The following is a 20511-nucleotide window of genomic DNA, read 5'->3' on the forward strand; positions in this document are numbered from 1 at the left end:
ACTGGTACAATTTTAAAAGTCAAAATAATAATGACAGAACTCTGATAGAAGAGTTTATAGGAAGTCGTGCTAATAACCCAAAATAATAATCGCAACATTGGATTATAATGGATTTAATGGAACTATGGGTAGAGTGGGGATGGGGACCCATGAATTTGTAGAACTTCTAGAACAGAGGGCCAAGGAATGACCTTCTTTAGTAGATTACCAGCTAATGGATCGGGGTGGGAGGTGGGGGAATGGTGATGTTTTGTGCCATCAAGTCAAAGCAACTCATAGCTGGCTCACCAGTGGGTTTTCTGAGGCTATAAATTACATGAGATGAGATGCTCATTTTTCTTCTGATGAGCAGCTGGTAGATTCAAACCACCTGCCTTTGGGTAGGAGCACAACTCTTTACCCAGTGGACAAGCGCTAAATAGGTAAAAGTAGACAAGTAATAGATGAATTTGAAAAGACTTTTGAGGCTGCGAATGGAAGGCCTTTAATACCAGGATCAAACATCTGATTGTGTAGATTATCATGAAGGAAATGATAAGTTGTTGATAAAGGTTGACCTGAAGGAAATAATGCTTGAGGAAAATTAGCCTGTTGTGATGTGCTGGATACACTGGGATAGAAATGAGAGATTTTTACAGTAATCCAGATATGAAGCCTATACATGTGACTTGAAGTAATGGGTGTCAGGGACAATGTAAAGGAAAGAATAGCCCTCGAAAAGCAATTTGAAAGGACTTACAGGTTTCTGTAACAGAGAAGTTCGGTTAGAAGATAGTCTCAATAGAGTGACTTTCAGAGTAGAAATTTAGAGAAGGGGATTCCACTCTTCTAAACCTCCTAAATAAACCTCGGATTTAAGCTGGTGGGATCTGAACTCTCCTGTCAAATTTGAATGTCAGGAAGAAGAAAAGCCCATATTTTTCCCACCTGCCAGATACCATCTCAGCCATCCTCACACACGTACTTCCCCTCTCCTTTTCCTTTTCTTTTGTCACTTAGATTTTAACTTTGCAAGGTTCTTTTTCCCAAAAATCTCTGCTCCCTTTACAACCAGTTGACATGGTTGTTGTTGTTGTTATGTGTCGTCGAGTCGCTTGCGGCTCATAGCAACCCTATGGACAACAGCCCTAAACCCTGCTCTATCCTGTGCCAGTCTCTCTGCCTCTGACACACCCATCCCGATTACCCCAGTCACTGAATCAGTCCACCTCATAGAGGGTCTTCCCCTTCTGCACCATCCCTCCACCCTCCCAAGCATGATGTCCCTCTCCAAAGACCTGTCTCTCCTTACAACATGTCCAAAGTATGTCAGACGAAGCCTCAGAATCCTTGCCTCCAAGGAGCAGCCTGGTCTAACCCTCTCTAGGATGACATGGTAGCCTATATATTCTCTTCAGCCATCAGATCTTCCTGCTGTGGGCATTTTTCTCTCTTCCAATTAGATATTACTTTTTCTCCTTTAAGTTGGAATAGAAACAACAAATGTTTCTGTTGCAATTACAGTTCTATTTCAAGACTGTCTCTCTGTTCTCAGCACCTATCCAACCCTGCATTTTTTTTCCCCCATGGAGAAACTTAGTTGTGCAATAATTATCCTTGTCTAGCTCTGGTAGTACAGTTGGTAACATTTGTACTGCCAGATCCAAAGGTTGCACATCTCTGCCTGTTCAAGTCCACCAGCACTGTGAGAGAAAGATGGGCATTTGTCTCCCGTTATGATTCACAACCTAGGAAACCCATTGGAGAGTCGCTGTAAGTCAGAGCCAACTCTGAGATAGTGAATCTTTTACTTTGTTCTCCTAAGAGTCCTCAGCAGACCAGCAGATAGGCCTTGATGAAATCTCCCTTTGATGACCTGGAATGGTTTTTCCCAACTCAGATACAGACCAAACCAGCTTAAAGGTTACCTTTTAGTATATTATTTAGGCTTATCATGAGCATAGGGAACCAACTTCTTGCTAGGGTCAAAGCAAAAGACACAAAAGCCAAGTCTGTTGCCAGCAGCAACTCAATAGGACAGGGTCAACAGCCCCCATAGGGTTTCCAAAACTGTGATCTCTATGGGAGCAGACTGCTATGCCCTTCTCCCATGGTGTGTTCAAACTTCTAACCTTTTGGTTAGCAGCTGAGCACTTAACCACTGTACCATGTTTCTCATTCACCCAGTTTTACTTTTGGGAGGCAACCAATATTAGATGTTTCTTTTGTACCTTTCCAGAGATATTTTCTAAGGGGCCTTAGATAGACCTAGGCAAGGAACCTTGAACTGTCCTGAGATAAAGTTGGCATTCTCTTGAGGTAGTGAGGAAGAGTTTAAAGCCAGGCTTGGTAACCCTGCGCTGGAGTATTATAGATCCAGTGGAGACAGCAGACGAGCAGTTGCAGTGAAAGATCTTTGAAGATCAATTCAGAGAATCCTCCTTCGATTCGGGCACCGTTAGCTCTCAGTGTTGTATTAAAGTACTCCATGCTTACCTCACTTGCTAGCTTCATTTTTGTGTACTTGTAACTTTGAATACTGTCTAGAACCATCCAATATGATAACCATTATGTGCCTCCAGGAAATTTAAAATCCATCAGATATGACTTAGAAATGGAAATTTTATTTAAAATTAAAATGTAAATAGCTTCATATGGCTTGTGGCTGTCATACTGGACAGCACAGGTCTATATTGTAGAACATAATAGACCCTTATTAAATTATAAGCAAGTTGAATCTTGACCGTGCATGGGGTGATTTGGGCACAGGAGGCAGAAAATTATGGAATAGGATGTTTTTAATAATCTCAGAAGTTGCAGCTTCTAGAATTTTACATGTCTCCCTCCCCCATTTTGTGTGTGACTTGCAGGGGTATTAATGGGGAAGCCATTGGAAGAACATCTTAGAAGGAAGGAACAGAGTGGGCAAAGAGAGACTAGAAACTGTAACAAGTGACGGGAGAGGCAGTAAAGATCAGGGACCCAGAATAGAGTCAGCAGCTGTGTCCATCACTGGGGACATTGACCAACAAAACGGTCTCTGTCTGCATAGAGCACATAACCGAATCTGTGTCTACTTTGAGACACGAGAACAACCAGTTACATATTACAGTAAAGATAGATAAAGAGAGCAGTGGAATATATGAAAGGGGCACTTAGCGGGCATTAGGCAGTACTTCCTTTGAGATGCTGCCTCAAATGGCTTAGTTCAAGGAGGGACGAACTTTCTCTTAAGTGCAATGGAGAGAGACTAAGAGAATTTAAGCAGCGAAATGAGATGGCCAAATATGCATTTCAGTATGATCACTGCTATATTGTGGTCAGTGTCCACCCTTGGGCCCTTCTTAGCTTTATTACAGATTTTCTTGTACCAACCATCGGAAGTGTCTTGTCTGGTTTATGTCTTGTTTTGTTTTTCTTTCTCTTTATTTCTCCTCTTCTGCATCGCTCTCTCCCGGGTCCCACGCTCTCTTCTTCCTTGATGTCCTTCTCTCTCTGATACAAAGATCAGCCAGTAAAAAGCAATCTCACCTGTCCAGGTAAGAGGGGTGCCAGGGTAAGGGCTGGAAAAGGTCTCCCCTTCCAAATGTAGAAGTTACCAGTTTTCAAAAATAGTTCCAGGGTTTTTTTTTTCTTTTACTTTGTGTGAATGTTTTAAATCATTCTGGTTTTTCATATAACATATGGTTCCAATTTTAAAAGGCATAAAAGTGAAAATAACTAAAAATCTCCAATCCAGCCATGGTCCCCATTCACCTCTTTGGAGGCAGCCAGTGTTATGTAAACAAACTTTTATATTCATTCCTTACCCCATTTTTTATTTTATTCTCCACAGAATTCTGTATCTTAATTTTTTTTAACTCAACAGCATATCTTTGAGATAATTTTTTTATCAACCTATAACCAAAATCAAACCAAACCCACTGTCATTGACTCAGTTGCTCGTCCTGAGTCAGGTTTCAGAGGCAGTGAGGTTTTATAGAAGGAGATTTTTCATCTTCCTCCAGTGGAGCACCTGGTTGCCTTGAACCACCAGCTTTTTAATTAGCAGCCTCTAGTGTCTTACACACAGTGCCACCAGGGCTCCTTTTCAGTATATAAAGAGCCTTCTGTTCTTTTATGTGACTACATGCTGGATCCATACTGTACTAATGTACTGTAAATCAATTAATTGGCATTTACTATGAACACCCTAGATTGTATCCAGTATTTTGCCTTTGCAAATGTTGCTTCCATAACTGTCTACATAGTCATTTTCTCTTTATTGGTTTCAATAAGAGACCCCTTTCTGAGGAACAGTAACTGTTTGGTTAGCTAACTGACAGTTAGCCACTATTCTAAAAAGGAGGATACCACAGTGTTTTAAACTTCTGTTCCTATTGGGAGCCTACTTTAAAAGGAGAGTCATACCAAATTTGCATTAATAACCTGAGGTACTCTAATGTCCTGGGGTCATTTGATAGTGTCTAAGCAAGGTCCCAGAGGCTGATTGGGGGAAATGCATTTGAGTGCTTGGTGGGGATGCTACCACCAAACCTACCAGATTCCTACTTTTCCATGGTTCCCAAAAGAGAAATGTTAAGAGGCTCTGATTCCTCTTTTCTTGGAAAGTATAAAGTTGCTAGATACCTCATAAGTGAGCCACTTGTCCAGTTCCCCATTTGGAGACCACTTTTTGGAGAGCTGGAATTTTGAGGGACAAAGAGATGATGTAACATGGGGGAGATTGTCTCTGCTACAGCCATTACGTGTCTCTGCGAGATGAATGCAAGCCTCTGTGTGTCTCTCACTCCTTTGTCCTTGACTTCCAGTCTTCCTTTCCTTTGCAAATAATCATGTAAATCTAACTAGCTGTTTGTTTTTTCCCCTGTCTTTTTCTTGCATTCATTTTCTGTGCTGCTTCGTTCTGTTCCATCAGCCCCATTGCAGCCTGGTAAGACCCAACTAGCGTGTCTATGTGTGCACATCCCTTCTTGCTATTGTCTCTTTGTCGCCTTACTTTAGGAAGGGCTATTTCCCTTCACGCCTTGCTGGCGTGAATGTCATGCTTGTCCTGCCAGCCCAGGATTCCAGATACGTGGTGTTGTCATTGGTATATACCTGACTAGTCTACCAGATTGAGCAAGTTACAGTGCTGGAGGGCCAACTTCTCTCCCCTAGACTTAGGGCTCCTTTTGACTGGGCCCCCTTCTAAGGCAAAGCTGGTCCCTTCTCACCCAGCTCATCAATGTGCTTTTCTTACTGCTTCTGCAGGTTAACTAGCCTGCCTTCTCTGGGAGATTCAGCACCTGAGCGCAAGTCCCCTTTGCACCACCGCCAGCCTTCTGATGCCTCTGAGACAACAGGTAAACTTTCTGGGGCTTGAACTATGTAGACACAGCTGTACACCTCAAGTGTAAGACCCGTTAGCTTTTTAATTGAACACATTATGTGCAAAACATTGTGTTAATATATAACATTTTCTAGAAATTCCCTTAGTTCTTTTATCAACTGTACAATGTAAATTTTGTTAAGTCTTATTTTATGCTTAAGGAAATGAGGTACAGAAGGCTTAAGAAACTCACCTGAGGATCAGTGGGAACCAGAATAAGGCCTTAAAACTATTTATACTCTAGAAGCCATGCTGTAGCCCGTTAACAGATTTCAGTCACACACACACACACACACACACACACTCCCACCCCTGCATACATGTGCAAGGTCTTGTACCCCTTTATCCCTTGGGGTGGAGGCAGTCAGGAGACAGAGCCTGTTTCTTTTAAGTTCTGTGTTTGTATATATATGCGGGGAGAAAAAGAATACTTTCTCGTGCCATTATCCTTCCTTGGACTTTGCAAAGGGTCAACCCTGTGCCATCCTGAGTTCTCCAGATCTGCAGTAAGGATCAACTGGTGTATTTGCTGGACATAATTTGACATAAAATGTGTCATCTTACTTGGCCTTCTATCCTAGGGTTTCTTTTCACTGCTGTGAGTTTTAAGGAGGTAGCTTGGACTTGGACAATCCAGAAAGATGAAGACATGTGCAATAGAGTCAATTTCAGGGCCCCAGAGAGGGATAATACATGAAATACAAAACAGGTTAATGGTACTTTTAAATCATTGAGGAAGGCAAATCATTTTCGTAGTTCATCTGTGGAGCATGTATCTGGGGAATTTGGTTAGTATAGAATAGCTTTCTGGGATAGCTTTCTGGAGGAAGAAACACATCAGGCCTTTCTTGGGTGATGTTGGCTTTTATGCACAAGCTTCTTCTGGTGGCAGGGTTTACCTAATCATTCTCCCTTCGTTCTCTCCATCACCAGGCCTTGTTCAGCGCTGTGTCATCATCCAAAAGGACCAACATGGCTTCGGTTTCACAGTCAGTGGGGATCGCATTGTTCTGGTGCAGTCGGTGCGGCCAGGTGAGTGTTACTTCTTTCTGAGGTGGGGAGTTCTTACAGATCAGCCATGGACTTTACAGTGCTGCAGGACTTGAATGGACTGGAGCCCAGGGAGCCCAGTGGAGGCCCAAGGAGCCCTGATGGACATGAATACCTTACCAGACCTGGTTTCCCAGGGACCTCTTTCACAATGCTAAACCATTAGGCAGAATTTCCAAGAAGCATTCTTCGTGTTTAACTGTTTGAAAGTGGAAGAACAGCAGAATATCCTGTTCTCTCAAACCTCCACATCAGACCTACTTTATATCAGTGGTGCTCTGCAGTGTTTATCCTTTTGTGACTGAGATATTTCACTCAGTAAGATATACTCCAGGTTCCCCCGTGTTGTGTATGTTTTATGAGTTCTTTGTTTTTCAGTGCTGCATAGTATTCCATTGTTTGACTGTATCAGTTTTTCTGTCCATTCATTTGTTGATAGACACTTGGATTTCTTCCATCTCTTTGCTATTGTAAATAATGCAGCAGTAAACATGGATGTGCATACATCTGTTTGGATGGCAGTTCTGGCTTTTTAGGATATATTCCCAGTAGTGGTATTGCTGGGTCAAATGATATTTCTGTTTCCAACTTTTGGAGAAAACACCAAACTGCCTTCCATAGTGGTTGCACCATTTTACATTCTCATCAGCAGAAAACAAGGGTTTCAATCTCTCCTCAACCTCACCAACATTTATTTTTTGCTGCACTGTTGAACTTTGTTATTGTTACGAGGGTAAGATGATATCTCATAGTGGATAGATTATGGCCATTGCATTGGAACGGATGAAAGAAAGAAGTGTCTAAAAGGAATATATGACTAGGCATTACGTGTACGACAACAGCCCAGAATAAGAGGTATATTATTGCAAAGAGGACTTTAGGGGAGAAGGGGGTAGGTAATTGTGCAACAGTGAATAAATGTGTTTTGTTTTGTTTTTTAAAAAAGTGAACTGGGGTAGGGGAAGAGAGGGAGAGAGGATAAAATGGGCAGCAGTGAAAATCTACTCTGTAAACGTTTATTAAAATCACAATTAAAATTGTACTAAAAAAGAAAACAATAACATTTACAATTAATAAGAAATCACAGCCTGAATGTGAAGTCTGAGAAGTCACCTTGGGAAAAGAGGACCTTGCTTTGAAATTACAACTGATAATATTTTTGAAGTAAAAATAGAAAACAGTAAAAAAAAAAAAAAAATAGTAAAATAGCACGCATATAATGAGATGATTTCCTGCTGTCCCCCATTCCCCAAGGGAGTTCCTTCCCAGAACAGGAAGGTGCCTCCACGCACCTTTCTTCATACAACCTTCACATGACCCATCTGCATAACATACATCACATTACCTTGCTAAGTCACACAAATAGTCTCTTCTGCAGAAGCCTACCACTTGAGACAGATACACTGTTCCAAATGATTATTGGACATGTTGGCAGATATGGTCAACATTACATAATAAATTACTTGAAGATAAATGATATATATTAGAAAGCATGTGAAAGGGAATAGTGTCTGGAAATTTGTGTTCAGGTTGTTTGTGGTTCTGGGCATAGTCATGACCCTTCAAGTCATTTTGAGGTTTGTTTTTTTTTTTTTATTAGAAGACCGGGATTTTAGGAGTAGTTTAAAAGATGGAAAGAAAAAACCAAATTGACAGGATAGGATTTGATGAGAATGGAATGAAAAGTTGAAGGGCGTTATTAAAAAAAAAATAATAATCAGTCAGGGAAGCTCTGGTGTCCTAGTGGCAAGAAGGTGCACTGCAATCCCAGAGGTAGGTGGTTCGAATCCACCAGATGCTCTGCTGGAAAAGGAGGGGTAATTTCTTCCTGTACTAGTCAGATCCTATTTGACAGTACATACACAAATAAAAGAAGGGAAAAAAACCCAACCAAAAACAGTCAAGTGACAGATAATATCTAGTTCAAAACACATTATTAGTTGGTAGAACCATTGTTGTTTTGTAACCAAGACTGAAAAAGACAAGAAGGAGGTGGGATGGACAGTGAGGCTGTGTAAGGTATAAAGCAAGGATGCATAAGAGGAGTGAACTTCAGTTTAGCAAATGAAAGCAGGCCTGCTGATGTGGTGTTAAAAATAAAAAGGAGTTATGGTGGAACTGTGGCTGAAAAGCACCCAGCATGCTCCAGGAGAGAAAGATGTGGCAGTCTGTTTCCCTAAATATTTATTGTCTCCTCCCCTTCCCCAAATTTTTATTGTGATTTAAGTGAAAATTTGCCGAGAAGTTCCACTCTTGTCATGAGTGTTGTATGAGGCTAAATTGAGTTGAAGGAAATGGATTTAACTTTTTAAAAAGAAGTTTATAGTGTAGTCTTGTTGTTTTTGTTGTTGTTATGTGCTAATACAATATTGTTGTTTTTGTTATTGTGTGCCATTGAGTCAACTGCAACTCATAGCAACCCTGTGAACAAAGGCTCTGAACCTGCCCTATCCTGAACATGTGTCAGCTGATCCCATCAAGAGTCTTCATCTCTTGCACCGATCCACACCTTTGCAACCATATTATCCTTCTTCAAGGACTGGGCCCTTCTGACAGTATGCCCAGTACATAAGAGTTTCACTATCCAGGACAGACCTGTTTGTTCTCTTGGCAGTTCCTGGACTGTGTTAGTACTCTTCTCTAGCACCACAACCAGACATCAATAATTCTGTCATCCTTAGTCATTGACCAGCTTTCAGATGCATAGCAAGTAATTCAAAGGACCATGGCTTGTATCAGTCGCACCTTAATCTTTAGATTGACATTATTGCTCTTTAGTACTCTGGAGAGGTCTTTGACAGAGATTTTTCCCAGCGCAGCTCATCTTTTGATTTCCTAACTGCTGATGCCAAGGGTTTCAATTGTGGTAAAATCATTGACAACTTTAATCCTTCTCTATCATGATGCTGCATACTAACCCAATGGTAAGGCTTTTGTTTTCTTGATGTTGATGCAGTCCATATTAAGAGCTGTGGTCCTTGATCTTCTACTGCAAGCGCTTTAAGTCCTCCCTTTCAGCTAGCAAGGTTGCGTCATCTATATAACGCAAGGTTGTTGATGAGTCTCCCCCTCATCCTTATGCCACACTCTTCTTCATAAAGTCCAACCTCTTGAGTGATGTGTTCAACATATATATTGAATAGTGTGTTGTTGTTGTTGTTGTTGTTGTTGTTGTTGTTGTTGTTGTTAGGTGCCTTCAAGTCAAGTACAATTCATAGCTACCCTATTACCAACAGATCTGAATCCTGTCCTATCCTGTGCCTTCCTCATCATTTCTAACATAGTATGAGCCCATTGCTGCAGTCTCTGTCAGTCCATCTGGTTGATGATGGTCTCTTGCCAACCCTACACTTGTCCAAATATTATTTCCAAGGAATATCTTCTCCTAACAACATGCCCAAAGTATGTGAGATGAAGCTTTATTATCTTTGCCTCCAATGAGCATTCTGGCTGTACTTTTTCAAGACATGTGTTTGTTCTTTTGGCAGTTCATGGGATGTTCAGTACTTTTCTCCAGCACCAGAGTTTAGAGGCATCAGTTCTTCTGTCATCCTTATTCATTGTCCTGCTATCAGATTGAGATTGAACTGACTGCAGTGACCATGGCCTGAATCATATACACCTTAGTCCTCAAACTAATATCTTTGCTCCTCAGTAATTTGGAGAGATCCCTCACTGTACACTTTCCCAATGCAAAGCATCTCCTGATCTCCAAGGGTATTGATTCTGGGTCCAAGTAAGATGAAGTCATTGACAGTTTCAGGTTTTCCTCCATCTGTCATGGTGTTGCTTATCTGTCCAGTGGTGAGAATTTTTGTCTTCTCAATATTGAGATACAGTCCAAATTGAAAGCTATAGTCTCTGATCTTCTGCAACAAGCACTTCCAAGTCCTCCTTACTCTGAGCAAGTAAAGCTATATCATTTGCATGACACAGGTTTTTGAGTCTTCTTAGATCCCGATACTACATTCTTTTTCAGAGTCCAGCTTCTCAAATCATATGCTCAATATACAGTCCAAATAGGTATGGAGAAAAGATGGAACCCTGACACACACCTTTCTTAATTTTAAACCGTGTAGTGTTCCCTTACTGTGCTTGTACCATTTATAATGTCTTGGAGAAAGATTTAGGATGTGTTTGTGGGACAAGTGAAAAGAGAATCACACATTTATGACAAAATTAGTTATATGAATCATATAAACAATTAGGGCTTCTTGTGTTTTGGGAGTTAACTCTTTCAACTGTTGAGAAGATTGTTTTTCATACCAGGGTTGTTTTTGTTGTTGTTATGTGCCGTCGAGTCGTTTGCGACTAATAGCGACCCTATGTACAACAGCCCTAAACCCTGCTCTATCCTGTGCCAATCACATGGCCTCTTGACACACCCATCCTAGTTACCCCAGTCACTGAATCAATCCACCTCATAGAGGTTCTTCCCCTCCTACACTGTCCCTCCACCTTACCAAGCATGATGTCCCTCTCCAAGGACCTGTCTCTCCTTAACAACATGTCCAAAGTATGTCAGACGAAGCCCCAGAATCCTTGTCTCCAAGGAGTAGCTTGGTTTAACCCTCTCCACGATGAATCTGTTTGTTTTCTTGGCAGTCCAGGGTACATTCAATACTTTTCTCCAGCACCACAGCTCAAAGTTATTGTCCAACTCTCTGATGCATAACAAGTGATTACAAAGACCATGGCCTATATCAGATGCACCTTAGTCTCCAGAGAGACACCATTGTTCTTGAGTACTTTAAAGAGGTCCCTAACAGCAGACTTTCCCATCGCAATAAGTTTTTTGATTTCCTGGCTGCTGGTGCCAAGAGTGTTGACCGTGGAGCCAAGCAAACTGAAGCTGTGAACAATCTCAATCTCTTTGCCATCCATTCTGATTCTACTAATTGGTCCAGTGGTGAGAATCTTTGTCTTCTTGACATTGAGCCTCAGTCCATGCTGAAGGCTGTAGTTCTTGACCCTCTACAGCAAGTGCATGAGGTCCTCCTCAGTTTCGGCAAGCAGGGTTGTGTCATCTGCATAACGCAGATTGTTAATAGATCTTCCACCAATCCTGATGCCGCACTTCTCCCCATAGAGTTGCTATAATCAAGGATGCATACCAGGGTAGAGCTCTGAAAAGACACTCTGAGTCTTTGTTTCCTTTATTCTCTCAAGGTCCCCGGACTAGGGCAAAATAGAACTAGTGATAGTGCCAGGAAGATGGAAAGTATGGAATCCCCTCTAGTTAATTTCTGTTTAACTATTTTCCTTCCTCTTAGACTGGAGTAGAATCAGACCTAGAAAGGAAAAAATAAAAATGATAGTTTGCAATAAAATAGCGAGTTTTAGAAAGGGAGACATGGGATACTTATCTGGATTGGCATTGAAACTTAAAGAATAATAAAGCAGTTGTTCTTTTGATCTGTATTTCTCTTAAAAATCTTAATTACTGTAATGATTAGATTTAACACAGTAATTTCATTCTTCCTAGATAATAAACTAATTGGATATTGGAACATATTTACACACATTTAAATAAAGCACACAGAGCATGTATACACATGTTCTTCTTGGCCCTGTGTTCTGACATGGCCTGCTTATTTATAGGAAGTCTGTTCCTGGAGCAGAATAGGATATACACCCAATGTTCGGGATACCTAACCTAAAACGAAGTTCTAGTTGTGCTATGGTTAAACCCTCTGCTGCTAACTGAGCAAGAGAAAGATTGTAATAGTCTGCCTCCAAAGATTGTAATAGTCTGCTTCCATAAAGATTATGGGAACTTGAAAATCCTGTGAATCAAGTCTACTCTCTACTGTGGGATTGCTGTGAGTTGGAATTGACTAGTTGGAAATGGGTTTAGCCTAGCACAGACATGAGAGGACATTCTGGAGGGAGGCCACCAAACAGGGACTGTGGGCTAGTGACCTCAAGAGGTTGTTAGACTCTGTTGACCAGGCTTTCTCTTTATAGGAGGCGCAGCCATGAAAGCCGGTGTGAAAGAAGGAGACAGAATCATCAAAGTAAGTGAGCCCCCTCTCTCTGTCCACCCCTGGGCAAGCAGGCAGGGTATGGTCACCTGTAGTCTTGACTCATCCTACAACTCGGAGCTGCCAATCAGCCACTGACTTGGGGAGTGGTCCCATGAGGGTGAATATTGTAGATTATGAGCAAAAGTAGGCATTGAAATAATGGAATTCTGTTTTCTATAGCTTTTCTTAATTCTAAAGCAAAGGTTTCTTAACTCAGATTTTATTAACCCTGTGTCACAGATGACAAAAGTACTATTGGGAACGAGTGTGACTAATAACGTGTTCATTGGGAGGTTGATGGATATTTTGGTCTCTACAGAATACTAACCTGAAATTCTTGCCAGCTCTAAAATACCATAATCTGCCCTTTTTGTTAATACTTTATTTAGCAGATTATTAGCAGTGTTAAGGAAATACTAGATAAGGAAAATCCCTTCGTGAGAATCTAAAAGGAGGAAGTAGTGTATGTCACTTTACATATACATATGCATAAGGCTAGTCATTGAATAAGTGTGTGCCAAAAATAAGTGAAAATGCACTTTCCCCCTGGAAATAAGCTACCTTCAGAGAATAAACGCGTAGCAGATGTGAACAGAGTAACCAGACACATGTAAGGAACATTGGAGAATGGTCTCCTGAGTTAGTGATTTTTTTTTGATCATGTAGAAGGATGTCTGAGGTTTCCACCACCACTACTCAATATCCTTTTTTCCCCCTAACAGGTGAACGGCACCATGGTGACCAACAGCTCACACCTGGAAGTGGTAAAGCTTATCAAATGTGAGTGGAAAACAAAGAAAATTGGGGAAGAAAATGGTCTGAGAGGAAAAGGAGTAGGAAAGCAGAGGCCTTATACACTAGGAGACAGCATACCTTTGTGAGAGAGCTAAATAATATCTTCAGTCTTTACATGGAGTCACTTAGGTTATCAAATTTCATATAATTATTTCAAGTGGAGACACTACGTCAAGTTTCCCTTCTGGCATCTTTTCTTTCACCCACACCCATTTTTTGCCACTGCTGTTTACACTGTACTACTGAGACCAGGTCTCATTTATATACAGTTACCCTTCACATTCACAGACATTCTTCCTCACTTGTTTCCTATTTTGGGAGAAAGCTAAAATGTTCTTTGTTGGAAAGGCACGTTAATTGAATCTATGCTGGTAATCAAAGCAGCAGACGTTGAAGAAGCAAACGTGTGACCGTTTGGAGAGGGTAGAGGGCTAAAATTTGGGTGCCTCCTACATGCCAGGCAGGACTTTACATTGAATAATTAATTTAATGATATACAGGGGGAAATAAAGTGGCTTATAAGGAGTATTCTCACATATTTATGGCTGAAATTTTGGTTAATGTCTCCACATGAACAAAGAAAAGATACAGGGTATCTTAAGATACAGGGACAAGAGGGCAATAATTAGAGAATAGATGGAATGTTAGACATAAGAACTTAAGCTGTAGAATTATGACAAAAGGAGAAGGTGAAGGAAACCCATCCTTTTTTACTTGTTACTAAATTAACTTTTTAAATTATTTATTTATTTTAGAAGTTTAAAGGACAAATTGATTTGCCATTCAAAAATTCATATACATTTTTTTGTTGGGGGCTACTCTGTGATTTTATTTGGGAGGATATTTTATTCTTTTCATTTTTTATTTTAATGCAAACTTAACTAATCATACTGCTTTTTAATTCAAACATTCACAGACGTTTTGTTTTATAACATTAATTACCACTGATTAATGTAATGAAAGGGAGCTCTGGCGGCTTAGTGGTAAGGAGATTTGCTACTATCCTAAAGGCATGTGGTTTGAATCCACCAATTCCTCTGTGGGAGAAAGCTGGGCGGTTTCCTCCCATGCAATTTACTGCCTCTGAAAACCCAGTGGAGGGTCAGCTATGAGTCAGTTTTAAGTTGATGGTACATAACAGCAGTGTAATGAATAACAACGTCTGTAATCAGTCCCTGATTGTGTATTACATTTCTCTTCATCCAGCTTATTTATTTTTACTCCCCTCCCATCCCTCTTAACTCTCTTAAGATTTATTCTATCTGTATTTAAGACTTTTGTTAGTTTTTTATAAGTCTTATACCATAATTGTTCTCTTGTGACTCATTTACCTAACTGAGCATAGTTTGTTCTAGACTCATCCATGTTGTACAATATTTCACAAATCTCTGATCATTTTAGTGATATATAATACTCCGTTGTGTGAATGTGTCATGGTTTCCTTAGCCATTTGTCCATTGATGGACACAAGGGTTGTTTCCAACTCTTTGCTATAATAAAAACTGTAAATAATTCTGTAATAAACATGGGTATAATTATGCCAGTTTGTGATGCACTCATTTCTTTGAGATATATGCCTAGTAGATGGTGTGCTAGATCAAATAGTATTTCAGGTCCTACTTTCCAAAGGAAATGTCTTTCTGTAGTGTTTGTGTCACTTTACATTCCCATCACCTCCACTCTCTCCACACTCTCCCCAGCATTTGTTGTTTGCTGTCGGGTTGAACATTGCTATTGCGATGAGATGATATTTCATTGCTGTTTTATTTCCATCTTGTTGTTGTTGTTGTTATGTGCTATCGAGTCACTTGTGACTCATAGCGTCCCTATGTACAAGAGCTCTAAACTCCGTTCTATTCTGTGACAATCTAGCCATCTCAAACACACTCAGTCCCACCACTCCAGTCACAGATTGATCCATCTCATCGAAGTTCTTCCTGTCCTGCACCGCCCATCCACTCTGCCAAAAAATGATGTCCCTCTCCAAGGACCAGTCCCTCCTTGCAACATGCCCAAAGTATGCCAGACGAAGCTTTAGAATCCTTGACTCCAAGGGCATTCCAGCTTCACCTTCTCCAGGACAAACCTGTTTGTTCTCCTAGAATATACCTAGCAATGGTATATTCAACACTCTCTTCCAGCACCACAGCTCAAAGGCATCAATTCTTTTTCTGTCATCGTTAGTCACTGTCCAACTCTCTGACACATAGCACATAATTGCAAAGACTATAGACCAGATCAGGCGCACCTTAGTCTCCAGCCTGACATCGTTGCTCTTCAGTACTCCTGAGAGGTCCCTCACAGCTTACTTTCCCAATGCAATTCGTCTCTTGATTTCCTGGCTGCTGTTACCAAGAGTTGACTGTAGAGCCAAGTAAACTAAAACCGTTAACTATCTCAATCTCTTCACCATGCATACTGATGCTGCCAATTGGCTCATTGGTGAGAATCTTTGGTTTTTTTTTTGATGTTGAGCTTCAGTCCATATAGGAGGCTGCAGTCCTTGACCTTCTATAGCAAGCGCTTCAGATCCTCCTCAGTTTCAGCGAGCAGGGTTGTGTCATCTGCATAATGCAGGTTGTTGATGACTCTTCCACCAATCCTGATGCCACATTTCCCTCTATTAATGCTAATAATCATGAGCATTTCTTCATGTGTGTTGACTGTCTGAATGTGGAAGCCCTTTGTGTTTTTCCCCCCACAAATAATAATTTTTATTTGTAATTATTAAAAGGCTGAATTTTAAACAGATTCTTGAACTGGTGGCTCATAACCATCAGCTCATTCAACTTTTGCACCTGTCTCATCTCCAGTAGCTTTTCCAGAGCTACCACCTTCACCATGAAGCTCCATGAGTTTGTCCAATTCAAACTTGGGCTTCTTGAGCATTTTTACTTTCCTAACAAATACATCATGGAGAGGATAGAGAGATTGGCAAGTCTTTTCTGTGTCTTTTCCAGTGCTGTCTGGAATCAGTTTATTGACCACCTCTTTCAAGTGATTTGTCTGCACTTCTCGGGTCATGATTTCCATCATTTTCTTCCGGATTTGGCGGACCTGTTGGTGCTGAGCATAAGATGTCTTCCGAATCTGATTGTTGGGTCTTTTTGTAAAACCAACACAAAATAGATGGAGTAAATAACCATTGGTGGTTTTGACATCAACATGTGCTTCAATCATGGTCTGCCATTTTTTTACCGTGGAGCACATTTTGTCCCGGGTAAGATCCATGCCATGGAAGTTGGTGAGGCAGTTTTTGCCTTGAACATCCTCAGTAATTAGCTTGAATTTTCTAAACGCAACTTCATCAATTTGCAAATCAGCAAGGCTCACTTCAAAAACACGACCCTTGAGTCCATCAGGCGCAATTTTGGTTCCTTGAGTCCTTGTGACTAATGTCTTCCCAATATTTCTTATATTTAACATTGCTGGTGCCTTTACATCATACCAATCTTTCTTAGAAAATGGATCAACCACTTTCTTCTTGGCTCCTTTTTTGCCACCTTTTGTAAGGCGCTTGTTCTTGCCGACCGCCATGGTCGTGCCGAAAGAATGAAAAGGACGGAAGTGTCAGAAGCCCTTTCTTTATGACATGGCTGTCTGCCTTTCTAGAACAATATAGCTTAAGTAAACTCTCTTTATCTTGTTTTCCTCCAGCTGGTGCCTATGTTGCACTGACTCTCCTGGGCCCTTCACCCTCATCTGTTGGAGTCTCTGGGCTACAGCAGGACCCAACTCCGTCAGGAACTCCCCGAGTAACCTCTGTGATCCCACTACCACCTCCACCACCTCTACCACCTCCACAGCGCATTACAGGACCCAGGCCACTCCAGGTACTCACCTTTCTCACTGTTTTCCTTTAAAAGAGCTCTGCATTGGATAAGAAAACAGGTTGAATGTAAAAAGATTTTGATATACAGAGATAAGCCAAAGAAATATATGACAGCCCATAGAAACATTGACAAAGGTGGCATTGGTGGATTGTTCCATGCCTTAGTATCCTCTTTGTATGCAAATGTATGTACAGTTTTTACCAATAGCAAGCCACATGTAACATGTTTCTTCCCAATGTGAAAAAGTGTAAGGAGACCCTTCAGGAGTGCACCTCCTCACAAGAGAGAGTTCACACTTTCAGTCTTGATCAGAGAACATCTATTAAAGACTGTTTGCAATTAATGTTTGAGAGTGTAGAGTCGAGTTTAGTAGGGAAAGGAGTTTTTAGAAGAAATACACTGCTTGGAGGAGGGATACATAGAGCCAGTTAGGTAGAAAGAGGGTGTCAGAAAAAGATTAAAACGAGTAAAGAGAAAACCCAAGGACAAAAGGAGAGACTGTATAAGGAGTTAAAAGAGGACAAGATGCACGTTGGTATATGAAACAAGATTTTCTGATTGGAAAGGAAGCTGACCTCACAAATATATAGGAGACAAAGAAATCAGAGAACAGTTTGTTACCGTGGTTTGTAGGAAGTTGAGAATGAAAGTAAACATTTTTTCCCCCAGGTACTAAATTCCAGTGAGGTACTGAGTGTATCTAAAAACACACCTGTAACTCAGGTTTTACTCTCAGTAGCTAGCTTCTTTTCTTGAGAATCTTCTTTGCCCAAGAATCAGCAGATTGGAAAGTTAAGGAATTGAATTGGTCCCCCAACTCTCACTGTCCTATTTTCCATTCTAGGATCCTGAAGTTCAAAAACATGCTACACAGATCCTTAGGAATATGCTCAGACAAGAAGAGAAAGAGTTACAGGTAAGGCCTTTGTTGAGAGTAGATTGACATTGCCTTGTGAAATGATATTTGATCAGAGCAATCTGCCAATACATATAACTCAAGTTATACAGTATCACAATAAAAACTTACAAAGTAAAATTCCAGGACTATAGAATTTACACAATAGAATTTGTGAAAGCAGAATTTGATCAGTTGAATTAGTAGGATAATAGAGCTCATATAGGATAGGATAGTAAACATATGGACAAAATGCAAATAAGTACTGTGAAACCATGAGAATAAAAGGAGAAATACTGGACCTGAGAAAAATCAAAGTCAGTTGGAATTAACCTTGGAGATATCCAAGGAAGGGCAGGAATAGCAGGGGTAGGTGAAGGCTAAGGCAGAATGATGGAGATGGAGCATTGTTGCTGTGGAGATGAATAGAAGTTTGCAGGCGTGGGAAGGGTGTACACAGGGAACAATAGACTGATTCATTTGGCTGAAGGAGAAGAACCAGATTTCTACTATAGAAATCTTGCTACTATCTCCTTACCCCTTTGTTTCTATTCAACAAGTTACTTTTAAGTGCTCACATTGTTTTAATTCCTATGGCGCATGTTGTTGTGTGAGGTCAAGTCAGAACCAAGTCAAAGCTGACTCTTTGGCAGGTTTTCAAACACTGTAAATCACATGGGAAGAGATTGCCCATATTTCTTCCTCAGAGCGGCACCCATATTTCTTCTTTGGACTGCCCATTGTATTCAGACAGCCTCTCCTTACCCATTGGGCCACCAGAGCTCCCTTATGATGTGTGGTGGAGGGGTTGTGTCAGAATCAACTCATAACTGACCTTCCGGCAGGTTTTCAGAGGCAGTTAATTGCACAGGAGGAGATTGTCCATCTTTCTCCTGTGGAGTATGGAGATTTGAATCATGTATTTTTGGGTTAGCAAAGCAACTCTTTACCCACTAATCCACCAGTTGTTGTTGTTAAATGCTGTCGAGTCAAGTATGACTCATTATGACACTATGAACAAAAGATCCGAACCCTGTTCTATCCTGCACCATCCTCACACTTTCTGACACACAAGAGCCCATTTCAGTAGCCCGTGTCAGTCCACCTTGTTGAGGTTCTTCCTTTTCTTCGCCGACCCTCCACCCTTCCCAGTATCATGTCCTTCTCCAAGAACTAACCCCTCCTAGCAACATGCCCAAAGTAGGTAAGGCAAAGCCTCATCACTGTTGCCTCCAAAGAGCACTCTGGGTGCACCCTCTCCAAAACATAGCTGTTTGTTCTTTTGGCCATCCATGGGATGTTCAGCGCTCTTCAACACCATAGTTAAAAGCATAAAAAATAAATCTTTTCTCTGTCATCTGTATTCATTATCCAGCTGTCAGATGCATAGCAAGTACTCAGAAAGACTATGGCCTGAATGAGATGCACCTTAGTCCTTAAACCGAGACATCAGAGCTCCTGCCAAAAGAGGAGAAGGTGTTTCAAAACACCCATTAAAACCCAATTTCTGTTTTGTCATACAAGGAGATCTGGTGGCCTTATCAGTAGGGAGTTACCCTGCTCATCCCAAAGGCCACAACTCTCTGGAGGTTCAAAGCCACAAGCAGTTCAGAGGAAAAAAGGTCGACAATCTCTTCTCATCTGGATTGCAACCTTCAGAACTAGTGGAGGGTCAGTTGAGGCCGATATGGTACATAGGGATTAAAAAAAAATTCAACAGTTCTTGATCTCAGCATGTTTAAAATATAATGAGAGAGAGAATAGGAAAAGAATGGATAGATAATGAACACTGTATTGGAATAGGTGAAGAAGATAACTGTTTAAAGGAACATATGATTAGACATTATATGTAAAACAATGGTCTAGAATAGAAGGTACATTGCAAAGAAGAGTGGAAGGGGAAGGGAGGAAATTGTGCAGCAATGAATGAATGAAAATCCAGCTTTTCTGCAAAACTGGTTAAAACCACAATTAAAAAGTTTTTTTTTAAAAGTGATTGTACCAGTTTATTCTTACACTTATAAAAAAGTCTAATGGGAGAAAATTCAAATATGAGAGAGAATAGATATTTTAAAAATGGAGAAAAAATTAATAATGAGAGCTATAGAAAGACTTCTCAGAAGGTGTAACAGTGTTTCACCTGGGCCTTGAAGAGTAGGATTGAGAAGGCAAGAGAGCTGGGGGAAGGAATGCTAATGAGTGGATAGTGTAAATCAAAGGCACAGAGATGTGAAAATTCCTTTCTTTAACAAGCATTGGGTTCCTGCTGTGTGTTAGGTATTGTACCAAGCACGTGTGAGTGAGACATGGGATCTTAGGGCAGTCATACTGAACTTCTCATTGCTGACCTCCAAGGGTTTTCAGAAAACAGTAAATTGCATGGAAGGAGATTGAGCATCTTGCTCACATCGAGAAGCTGGTGGGTTTGGAACTGCAAGTCTTTGGATTGGCAGCACAACTCCTTACTACTAAGCCACCAGAGTTCTTGGTATATTAATAGTTAACATACATTATAATAAATGTTAGTATTTTCATATTGACAAAATGTCACAGAATAAACAA

At 40.7% G+C, this 20511-nt stretch overlaps 1 protein-coding gene across 1 annotated transcript in view; it reads left to right on the forward strand.

Moving 5' to 3' along the window:
• Positions 1-1185: 1185 nt before the first annotated feature.
• The window catches only part of ARHGEF11 (Rho guanine nucleotide exchange factor (GEF) 11), a gene marked incomplete at its 5' end in the record, with an annotated part of 84711 nt that continues 65385 nt past the window's right edge, over positions 1186-20511 (forward strand). Inside the window, 7 exons of the mRNA XM_006895900.1 lie at positions 1186-1202; positions 5233-5324; positions 6284-6382; positions 12368-12417; positions 13149-13206; positions 16879-17054; positions 17899-17970. Coding sequence (XP_006895962.1) covers positions 1186-1202; positions 5233-5324; positions 6284-6382; positions 12368-12417; positions 13149-13206; positions 16879-17054; positions 17899-17970 — 564 coding nt within the window. The remainder of the gene's footprint in view (positions 1203-5232; positions 5325-6283; positions 6383-12367; positions 12418-13148; positions 13207-16878; positions 17055-17898; positions 17971-20511) is intronic.

This window comes from Elephantulus edwardii, unplaced genomic scaffold, assembly GCF_000299155.1.
Source record: "Elephantulus edwardii isolate Elephantulus edwardi_28Jun2011 unplaced genomic scaffold, EleEdw1.0 scaffold00176, whole genome shotgun sequence".
Lineage (NCBI taxonomy): Eukaryota > Metazoa > Chordata > Mammalia > Macroscelidea > Macroscelididae > Elephantulus > Elephantulus edwardii.